The sequence below is a fragment of the Drosophila busckii genome, chromosome 2L (genome assembly GCF_011750605.1).
Source record: "Drosophila busckii strain San Diego stock center, stock number 13000-0081.31 chromosome 2L, ASM1175060v1, whole genome shotgun sequence".
Lineage (NCBI taxonomy): Eukaryota > Metazoa > Arthropoda > Insecta > Diptera > Drosophilidae > Drosophila > Drosophila busckii.
In genome coordinates, this window is record NC_046604.1 from 9,396,573 (window position 1) to 9,407,204 (window position 10,632).

At 41.4% G+C, this 10,632-nt stretch overlaps 4 protein-coding genes across 4 annotated transcripts; 2 read left to right on the forward strand and 2 right to left on the reverse strand.

The window, feature by feature from the left end:
• The first annotated feature begins 370 nt into the window (after nucleotides 1-370).
• On the forward strand, nucleotides 371-3,779 carry LOC108599130 (transmembrane protein 184C). The gene is made up of 6 exons (XM_017985922.2): nucleotides 371-1,029; nucleotides 1,095-1,372; nucleotides 1,694-1,900; nucleotides 1,969-2,065; nucleotides 2,124-2,460; nucleotides 2,590-3,779. Exons 1-6 carry the CDS (start codon nucleotides 727-729, stop codon nucleotides 2,847-2,849), a joined length of 1,482 nt encoding a protein of 493 aa, XP_017841411.1. The 5' UTR covers nucleotides 371-726; the 3' UTR covers nucleotides 2,850-3,779.
• Nucleotides 3,780-4,541: 762 nt separating this feature from the next.
• On the reverse strand, nucleotides 4,542-7,146 carry LOC108599108 (CG4658). The gene is made up of 4 exons (XM_017985901.2): nucleotides 6,725-7,146; nucleotides 5,735-6,660; nucleotides 5,508-5,679; nucleotides 4,542-5,102 (listed from the first exon to the last, which is right to left on the reverse strand). Exons 1-4 carry the CDS (start codon nucleotides 7,052-7,054, stop codon nucleotides 4,932-4,934), a joined length of 1,599 nt encoding a protein of 532 aa, XP_017841390.1. The 5' UTR covers nucleotides 7,055-7,146; the 3' UTR covers nucleotides 4,542-4,931.
• Nucleotides 7,147-7,331: 185 nt separating this feature from the next.
• On the forward strand, nucleotides 7,332-8,182 carry LOC108599142 (DNA-binding protein RFXANK). Its single transcript, XM_017985933.2, has one exon. The coding sequence runs from the start codon at nucleotides 7,417-7,419 to the stop codon at nucleotides 8,176-8,178; it is 762 nt and encodes a 253-aa protein (XP_017841422.1). The 5' UTR covers nucleotides 7,332-7,416; the 3' UTR covers nucleotides 8,179-8,182.
• Nucleotides 8,183-8,264: 82 nt separating this feature from the next.
• Nucleotides 8,265-9,995, reverse strand: LOC108599120 (zinc finger CCCH-type with G patch domain-containing protein). The gene is made up of 3 exons (XM_017985912.2): nucleotides 9,907-9,995; nucleotides 8,935-9,837; nucleotides 8,265-8,877 (listed from the first exon to the last, which is right to left on the reverse strand). Exons 1-3 carry the CDS (start codon nucleotides 9,925-9,927, stop codon nucleotides 8,299-8,301), a joined length of 1,503 nt encoding a protein of 500 aa, XP_017841401.2. The 5' UTR covers nucleotides 9,928-9,995; the 3' UTR covers nucleotides 8,265-8,298.
• Between the last annotated feature and the right edge of the window lie 637 nt (nucleotides 9,996-10,632).

The window sequence follows — 10,632 nt, forward strand, 5'->3', positions numbered from 1 at the left end:
CAAGTACTAGTTGCTTCAAACTACATATTGCTTAATTAAATTGGACAAAAAGTTTCAGTGTTTTTCTTTACTTATGTATTGATAAAGATGAAAAATCTATAGGAGCTGTTGATAAGCTGTTCATATGAAATGTATCTAAATAAAATTATAGTTTTATGTTAAAATTCTTTTGTTTACCATTGTACATAACTGTGCTGTTGTTAACATTGCTGTTAACCTTTTCGGTTGTGTGTATCTACATATATATACATACATATGTGTTCAGTGTTGGAATGGCGGCGAAAGGTTAACTCCTGCTTGGGCATTTTCTAATAAAGGTATATTTATCGACCATGTAATCGATAGGCGCCTTTTACGTGTAGTGTTGTTAAATACGCAACATCAACAAACGCAGACTATACAGCACTGTGCGGAACACGAATATACCCAAAAGTTTACAAAAAATTTTAATATTGTTTTGCAATCAGCTGCTGATCACTAAATTCTATTTTGTTGCTGTGTGTGTCAAATGTGTGATCTTAAGATGAGCGCTAAGCGCTTGCGACTAATGCGTGGGTGTAAAATCCGTACCAACTAAAACTCGAAACGTTGCAAAAGCAACAATAACGGGGCGGCGGCGGCAGTAACAACAATAACAACAACACGTAGTCGTCGTCTCACAGAAAAAAAAATAAAGAAAAAAATACTGAACTGAGGAAATTCTTTGTGATTTAAAAAAAGTGCAACATGTGTCAACTGAGCATACCCAGACACTTCTGCACAGAGTGGCGTATCTGGATACGTCCGCTGTTGATAGTTACCTATGTGGTGTTTGCGATTATTGTGGTGCCTCTGCTGATTGTCAATTCGGTCAAGGATGGCTTCCAGCGCCGAGACCAGCTCATACTTATCGGTGGCCTCTTCGTGCTCTCCGCCGTGCCCATATCCATTTGGCACATCATCCAACACGTCATACATTTCACCAAGCCCATACTACAGAAGCACATCATACGCATACTCTGGATGGTGCCCCTATATGCGGGCAATGCGGTAAGTGGCATATTGTACAATAAATTATGAAAATTTCTAATCTGTTATGTTTCGAAACTGTATAGTGGATCGGACTATTTTTTCCCAAGCATTCGATCTACGTAGATTCGTTGCGTGAGTGCTACGAAGCCTATGTTATCTATAATTTCATGGTTTACTTGCTAAACTATCTGAATCTCGGCATGGATCTCGAAATTACTATGGAGTACAAGCCTCAGGTGCATCATTTCTTTCCTCTCTGTTGCATGCGCCCCTGGGTCATGGGCCGCGAGTTCATTCACAACTGCAAGCACGGCATTCTCCAGTACACTGTGGTGCGGCCTATCACCGCATTTATCTCGGTGTAAGTACATTTAATGCGTTTTAATCTCTCATTTTGGGTTTGCTTTGCTATCAGTTTATAACAATGCACACTATTTGTGTGGGTGTTCAGCTTGTTTTTCAAAAATATTTGTATGCTTAACGCTTGAATTAATGCCAAATGTGCATGACGTTGTGTCTACAGGTTACAAGTTTGGATTTGACATTAATATAAATGTAAAATTTTGCGCTATATTTTGTTGGTATATAAAAAAAAGTTTCGGTTTATTTGTAGGTCAATGTAACTTTTTAACGATAATTAGTTTAATGAATGAGATTTAATGATTTGTTTACATTTCTACAGCATTTGCGAGCTGTGCGGTGTTTATGGCGAAGGTGAATTTGCTGGCAACGTGGCCTTTCCATATATTGTGGTCATCAACAACATCTCACAGTTTGTGGCCATGTACTGCCTGGTGCTCTTCTATCGCGCCAACCGTGAAGACTTGAAGCCCATGAAGCCGGTGCCAAAGTTTCTATGCATCAAAGCAGTTGTGTTCTTTTCATTCTTGTAAGCTAAAGTTATTGATTAATAATTAGCGTTCGCTAATTGAATTATGTTGTTGTTTATGCTTACAGTCAAGGTGTGCTGCTTAATGCGATGGTGTACTATGGCCTCATTAAGGATATTTTCGGCTCAGATGTGGGCGATGCTAATTTGGCATCCATGTTGCAAGTGAGTTGGTGATAGTCAATACCATTAAATTAATTAATTAATTATTGTTTGATTGCAGAACTTTCTCATTTGCATTGAAATGTTCTTGGCAGCCATTGCGCATATTTACAGTTTCCCGCATCATCCGTTCCACATAAATTCGCCGCAATATTGGAATAACCCAAATCATAGCTGGTGTCGCGCTTTTCTCTCCATGATGGACATCTCGGACATGCAGGAGGATGTTACGGAGCATCTAGGTGTGGTCAGCAGTTCCATTAGTCGACGCTTCCAGGGTCGCAGCACATATCAACCGCTGGCTCGTGGTCCACGACGCTCCAGCAGCGAATCAGAATACTTAATAGGCAAGCGGCAGGAGCAACCGCTGATTGCCAGCGGTACAAGTCAAACAGCAGGTAACAGTAATGCGACATATGGTGCCATGCACACCAATGCCAACCGATTGATAGTGCCCATCAATGTGCAGCAGCCGCTGGGCACACTTAATGAACAACACACTCATTTCCCATCTCGATTTCCCATAGCAGGCATCGATGCAGCCTCAGCCGACAATAGCAATTACCAACAACAACAACTTCACTTGCCGGGCTCACAGGCGAAACTGTCAACGCGACAGCGCGACACTCAACAGCTTCGCGAACGGGATCAGCAGCAATTTATGGGCGCTGCGCCCGTACAGACAAGCGGCAACAACTTTCTGCTTGCACGTAATGTTGCCTCTGCGGCTGCACCCATTCCCGAGTCGAACGATGACTATGCACTGCTGTTGGGCACGGGCAGATGACAACGCTATCAGCTACAGAGGCCACACGTGCCGCAGCAGCCGCGGCATGTGTTTGAGCCGTGCGAAGATGCAGAAGTTAGTCAAAATTTGAATGCGTCTTCGCTAAGCGCATCCCTGTCCGTTTCATTTGGCATGTCGAGTAGTTTAAAATTTAGCGCCACTGGCAGCAACCAAACTGCCTCCGAGTGGTCCAATTCCACAGATGATGATGACGATGACGATAACGACGTAGACGATGACAATGACGATATTGAAATTAATAATGTAGCGCATGTAGAACAGTCGCCAGTTATTGTTGTTGTTGTTGCTGCTGCTACTACTGATGCATCAACAACGCGAGAGTACATCACTTAGACGCAAACATATTTATATATATTTTTCGTTTTTCTAAACCCATTTATGCAACAACAAATTCCCTTTGTTAGCTAGGTAGTTCAAATACTCAAAACATAGATATTCATTTGGCTAATTCCAATCAAATTGGTAGTAAAACCCGTTTAGACCTGCTGTGGCCTTCAGTTTGCTTTTTATTTGCTATATGCACATACAAACAAGCTCCAAAGAATCTGCAATGTTGTGTTTTGTATATGCAAACAGCATCAAAATTTGTAATTTTTATGATAGCTTAGGATGAAATGTTCTGTAATCCCATTTACATACACAGGTACATGTAGATATATGCCTTAGATACAACTGATTTTCAGTAGTCGTGCGCTTAGACAATTATTAAATATTGATATACATAATTAAAGGCTTTCAGTTTTCATTAGGCTAGTTGATATTCCCCCATATACTAAAAAACATACATATAGCAAACGATTGTGACTTCAAATTGACTGCCGGTCAGAAAAGGGCAATAACTTATATATATTGCAAACAATTATTGTAAAACAATTTGTAATTATCAATAATACAATTATTCAACGAAAAAAAAACACATAAGTTAAAATGTATTTTATTAATTTTGGTTTTTATCATTTCTCATTGTATTTAACAATCATTGTTTACTTCTTTTTTAAGCTTTTTACTACCCTTCTAGACTGCACAAATACTATCGCCTCTTATATATAGTATATTCATAATCCGCACAGTAAGATTATTTAAACCGCATTAATCCGTACAATAACAGCTTACAATTTCGATTATTCACCGTAATAATATTTTTTACGAGCCTATTTATATATTCATGCTAACAATCTTATAATTTCCCAAACCATAGATAAAAACTTAAAAAAAGACTTTGATTATCCACCTGCAGTATACCAAAATATTTTATATATTTTCATTTGAAAATTTGACTGAACTTACAAAAGACTTGAAAATTTTAAATCAATATATACTAAATTTAAAAAAAAAAATGTTGAATAAAAAAAATGTTTGCTCTGCATAAAACTTTGCACACATTTCATTCATTTCGTCATTCATTCATTCATTCATCACTCATTATCTCTGCTGGCATTCCAAGGCAATAATGATATTGCATGAGCTGGTTTTTATCAGAGCCCCTCATAATGAGGTGATATGATTCATTAAACACACATACAGCCATAGAAGACTGTATAACAGTTTATAAAAGCAGCTTCGCTGATAAGCGCAAGCCAAATCACTCATAAAAAAACAATCATGACAAGAACGATTTTTTGCAACGATTTTTATTATTATTGTTTTGTTTGTATAATTTGTAAGCATTTTTTGTCTTTTTCATAATACTTGCTTATTACATTTAAAACAAATAGTAAAAGTCAAATAAATCAAGACAATTATAGTTAGTTAAGTTTTGCAAAAGCAGAGGACGTATACATGGAAAAGAAGTACAGAACTGTCGACAAAGACATACTACATTGACTTAAGTACTGATGTATAACTGACGGAAAGTAACTACGAAAAATTAAACAGATATCAATCATGAAATAGTTAGCGAACATGAATTTAACAGCGAATTACAATAGAGTTCAGTCTGCGTATAACAAGCATAATAATTTGTTAGTGTTAGTACTTTAGTTTATAAAGTATTCCCCGTAAAATTTGTGTAAGGTGCACACGAATTGCTTTCGATTGAAATACACGCAGCAACAATATCGCTTAATTGTTGTAATTTTGCCTGCCGCCCAGCTCAAGTAAATAACGATCCGGATGATCCATCCAATCGGCTGCTGTCAATTTAACAGTGCGTTGACGTTCCGCTTCCTTGATCTGCCACTTTTTTATATCCAATTGCACTTCGCGTGATGATTTATCGCCGCAGCCCCAGACCTGTTGAGAGGAGGCAAGTGTTTTGTTATTGTAGTTGGTAAGAATTCAGTTTTTTGTTTTCTTCTTTGCAATGTGAAGAGAAGGTAGACTTATTTACATATTTATATTCAAAATATACACAGCATGCATACATTGCTTGTATGTTTGCTTCAGAGCCTCCTTGGCATTCAATGTTGAGCTGCTGTTAAGCAAAGAGTGCAGCAGTGTTGTTGTTTTTAAAAAGCTTAGACTGGATAGCCATATATATAAATGCATTAAACATTTTTATACCTTATATATATATATATATATATGAATATATACTGTGTTGAATTGACTACGGCTTATTGCGCATATAAATATAGCAACAATTATACAAAATTAAAAACTCTTTCGTTAAAATGGCAAGGCGAGGGCAATATTTACCTCAATAGACATAAGGCCAGCTGCAATGCCTTTGCAGTCAACGTTCTCGAAATGCTCATCGACCGCTATGATGGGCTTGCGAGGATCTGCACCAGCACGCAGTCCCTTGGGGTACCCACGTATGCTGGTATTAAGGTACAAGATGTTCGGCTTCTTCTCCAATATCACAAATCTAAAGATACAGCTTTAGCAAATGGAATCTAAAACACAATATTTGTTCAACTTACTTGGGCAACAGCTGTATAACACAGCTGCCTTCACTGCCCACAAACAGATGTGTCTCCTTCCACTCACTGGGGGCTGCAATGCAGTAGGTTTGCTCATCCTTGGTATGCAGCAGCACTAGCGTGGGCCCGCGATAGCCCAGCACGTGATGCAGAAAACGATTGGCGCCCACACCATGCTCATTGGAATCGTAGAGCAAAGTCCAGTGCGATGGCATCATAGATAGCTTATCCTTGAAAATCTGCACAGCTGAAGAAGCACTGGCATTATTACTGCTATTTGGCGGCGCTACTGACTGCGGTTTGGAGTATAGCGGCGGCAGCGCTCCAGCCAGAAGCCAGGCTTGCGATAACGGCATCAGTGACTCTACATGGCTTACGGGCAAACTGTGATCGGTAGTATCAGCGGAGCTGCCAAAGGGATTACGCTGTTCTAGCACCGGTGTCTGCAGCTCAATGCCACAGGATTGTGTCTGCTGCTCCAGACCACGATATGCCGTGGAGAGTGTATGCACACAATATTTGTGCACCAGAAGCACCAGGCGTATTAGATTCTGCTCAAACCAGCGGCACACATAGCCAATGCTAAGACTGTCGTGATTAAAGAATATAGACTTGGTCACCGAGCCAAAGGTTCGATTGATGGCCGTGCAAAGCACTGCATTTCCGGAATGCTGCATGGCAATTGTATAGCAAATGTGAAGCAGGCGAGTTACGCCCGTTTTGTCAATAAAGTCCGTATTGTCCGTTTGAGCGTACATCTTGATGTAGCACTCGAGCACCTTGGCATCGTCCATGATGCCTAGAAAGCGTTCGCATTGCTGCCGAAAGGCCACCGTGCCCAGATGCTTGGTCGTGGCCTTAGAACTCACATGCATCAGCTGGTACAGACGCTGTCCTAAATCCGCGTATTGCGGAAACACTTGAGACTGTAAATAGTTTTGTTATCAGCTAATTAAGGCGTAGTAGGGGGCAAGCGAAATTGATGCTCACCACAAAAACATCTGTTGCAATTCCATTTATGCCATACTTGGCGCTGGACTGCTCCTTTAATATCTCCGCCAATCTCTCTACGGGCACCAACTGCGTCAAGTACTTTTCCGTTACATCCGCGCCCGACGCTGAACGCGTCATTGATTGTGTTTGTGTGACTTTCAGACTGTTGCTATTGCTCACACCAATATCGCTGTTGTTATTGCTGTTAACTGCGTTATGTTGTTGATGTTGTTGCTGCTGCTGGTGTAGATTTTTGTGTTTAGGTTTCCCACCATCCAGTGGCGGTTCGCCATCGGAGCCATCTGTCTTGGAGCCAGTATTGCCCATTGTTATGTGTGTGTTGTGTTTGTGAGTCCAAACTTCGACGCAATTGGCTTGCGAAAAAATTTCCTCAACTTAAAGATGGGCAGAAAAAAAGCCCAAAACGCAGGTTTGCACTGAAAATGTCAACAGGTGCAGGGTAGTTTATTTTTAAAGGCACAAAAACGACTAAAAACCTGTTATGAAACACATTACCACACACTAATGGGAAGACCAAGTGGACGCTAATGAATCAGCTAAACATATTTACATAATTAAATTGCAAATTTAACTGCTAACTAAACAAATTCCCTGAGAACAGCTGTTAATTTATCGCAATCGTTATCGAGCAAACTAGACAATCGCTAGCTCTAAACGTAAACAAACAAATGCAAAACAATAGAAAAATCACAGCCCTAAGCCCCACTGGCAGCATGGCTACGCCTATACCTGCCTCACTGCCCAACAACACAAACTCTGAGGATGATGAACCACGACCCAGACCGCAGGGATCCAGCATATTGCTTGATGCTAGTTCCAGCAAACGCAAAAGCGCCTTTCTGCCATATCGCCCACAGTCTACGGTGCTGACTAATCTTCAGCGCGGTAATACAGAGGCCACCTTTTGTCCCGTGGAGGTGTCGTTATCGTTCCACGAGCGTGCCGGCCAGGGCGAAATTACGGAGGAGCAGGTGAAGACTGAACTGCAACGACAACACCACATTGACTTTAAGGACGCTCACGGATTCACACCGCTGCACTGGGCCGCGTCTTATGGACAGTTAGCAGCGGCACACTTACTGCTAGCTGCAGGCGCGAAAGTAGATAGTCTTGCTCCAGATTTTGTAACACCACTGCTGCTGGCAGCAGCCGGTGGGCACAATGAGATAGTACGCTTGCTCTTGGAACGCGGCGCCAGCGCTAATCACATGGATATTGTTGGGAATACGGCGCTAATGTATGCTGCAGCTGGTAATCATCCACATACCTGCAGTGAATTGCTATCGAGGGATTTAGACTTTAGCGCCACCAACGAGAATGGAGAGACTGCTTATGCGCTGGCCGTGGAGCAAGGCTCGCATTTGGCGCAGACTCTGCTAGAGCAGTATATGATGGCGGTGTTAACAACGGGTGCCTTTGGCAGCATTTAGACTAAATTAAAAGTAAAATTTAATCAAAGCTTTAACGTTTTTTTTTCTTGCGCTACAGAGCATAAGACTTATCTACATTGGTGTATTTTACACATTTATTAATAAGCTGCTTAATCCTAACTAAAACTCAAACATTTTATTTTTGCTCTTGCGTGTCTGTTGCTCCTTACTGAGATTGCTCTCTTGTGCTTGGAGTGTGCTCAGCTGATGCTGCTGTTGTTGTAATTGCTCTCGCACTCGTTTCTGCAGCTGCTTATCGCTACCATTCCGCGCCAGCGATTGCTCCAGCTTGACAATTTCCCGCTGCTTGCGTCGTATATCATCTGCAATGCGCACAGTCTCCACATTTAAGGTCTTATTGGAATGCTGCTGCAGATCATTGGACTTTCTTTGCTTGGTTAGCGGCTCCGCCAGAACGGTCTTATTGAGAAAGTCAAAGACATCCGTACGCTGGCATTCCCTGGCATAAGCTTTTTCATTGACCAACTCCTGGCGACGCTGGGCGCGCTGCAGTTTGCGCTCCACACTGAAGTAATCCTTGTCGCCATTGGCCGCTTCGCGTAGCTGCATGCAAGCATCCAGGGATCGTCCTTGCGGTAAAACTTGTGCGCTTACCGGAGTGACAATACCGCGTCCATCGGATCCAAGTCCCGTACCGTGTACGTAACCCATTTTTTCCATTAGCTTGGAACCAATGCCCTGCAAGACAGAGCGGGATTAGATAAACAGAAGCAGGCACTATTAAGGACTACGTACGCGTGTATATTTTTCCCACGCGCCTAATTTAACGCTGGGTTGATAGGTAAACAAACTAAGCTCCACCATACGAGCGCGATGCGCCGCTTGTAAAGAATCCGTCTCACTCTCACTTTCACTGCTATTGCCATCCAGGTCGCTGCTGTTGCTGCTGCTGATGTCGGACTGCTCATCCGTTGTTAATGGATAAAGATCCTCAAAAGCAAAATCCCGTTCGCGTTCCTTGTGCTCTTGACCATCCATACGCACACGGCATTGCTGCTCCACAAAATTTACGCAAAGCACGCGACCACGATGCCAGAGACGATCCTGCAGCTTAGCCAGCACTGGACAACTGCGTGCTAGTCTATGAAAATCCGGCGGTATATATTCACGTATAGCAGCACCCGGTACCAAGGCACCATGCGAAAAGCGACATCGTGTCTCATCAAAGCGGCACTCGCCATCAAGGTAATAGCTACACGGCAGCATCTCGCGATGCGTCGGATTTGTATAAAGCACACGCAGTCTGACATCCAGCGTCCCAGTGTCGCCTATTATGACCTCATCGTCCACTCCACAAATAAGCGCATTGTGATAGCTAAGAGCACCCCAGCTGTGTTCATGTGGAGCCGAGCATTTCTCGCCCAATAAGGCATTATATTTGGCGCGCAAAGATTCCAACTGTTGCTGCTCTTCTTCATTGTTCATCGACGTTCCATTTTCTTGCTCCAAATTCTGTAATTCGCTTTGAAAGCGCTGCAGCTCGTCGTCCAAATTGTCATTTTCAACGTTGACTGTATTTACAACTTCAGTTGTCCTTGTCAGTTCCAGTAGTTCCTCCAAATTGCTTCGCAAAATGTTTAATTCATTGATTTGCTGCTCATCTTCTGTAGCCTCTAGCGCTTGCTTCACCACCAGCAACTGTACAGAACCGTTTATAAATAATAGCTATCAATGATCAATATCAAAGAAATTGTCCCTTGGTTTTACCTGCGCTTCATATTCCTCCATCGTTTACTTAAACGTAAATTGTCTAAAACTTTAATACATTGTTTACGTTTTGTTGCCGCATAGGACCAGCGTTGCCAGAATTTCATTGGTTAGAATAGCTAAATCAATAAAAATCAGAAAAGCCAAAAATAGCTAAATAAAAAGCTAACTAACATTGAGTTCACTGGCATAATGCAAATTTATACATGATTCTTAAAGTCAAAATTAGTCCAGCCCCAGCAAATTATAATTATTTTATTTTTCAAGCATCTACATTTTTGGTAACAGCAATGGTCATCGTATGTGTTGAATTAATCTCTTAACATAAATTTAAAATTAAAACAAAATACAAACATGCGACAGACATAAATATATGCAAGCGAAAAATACCCTTTTTATAGCATTTAATTCCAATATATCGAAGCTTAGGTAAATATATCGGCGCGACATTTAAATACCAAAGTGTTAGTACACAAAACCTTGTGTTAATAACCGTGGTTATAATTGCTCTAATTATTTGCAGCACATTTACCTTTCAACTACTATTGGCTTGACTGCGTAAAGCTTTTGTCTACAAAATTTACTGCTGTGCTAGGCAAGTTTTTTTTGCTGGGCTTTGCTGCCTTGGCAGATTTATGCAACTATTGCAGCTGTGCTCATTTCCAAAAACTTATCGTTAATTTGTTTTATTGTGCTTTCTGAGCTTCTTGCGTGAAAGTAGAGCGC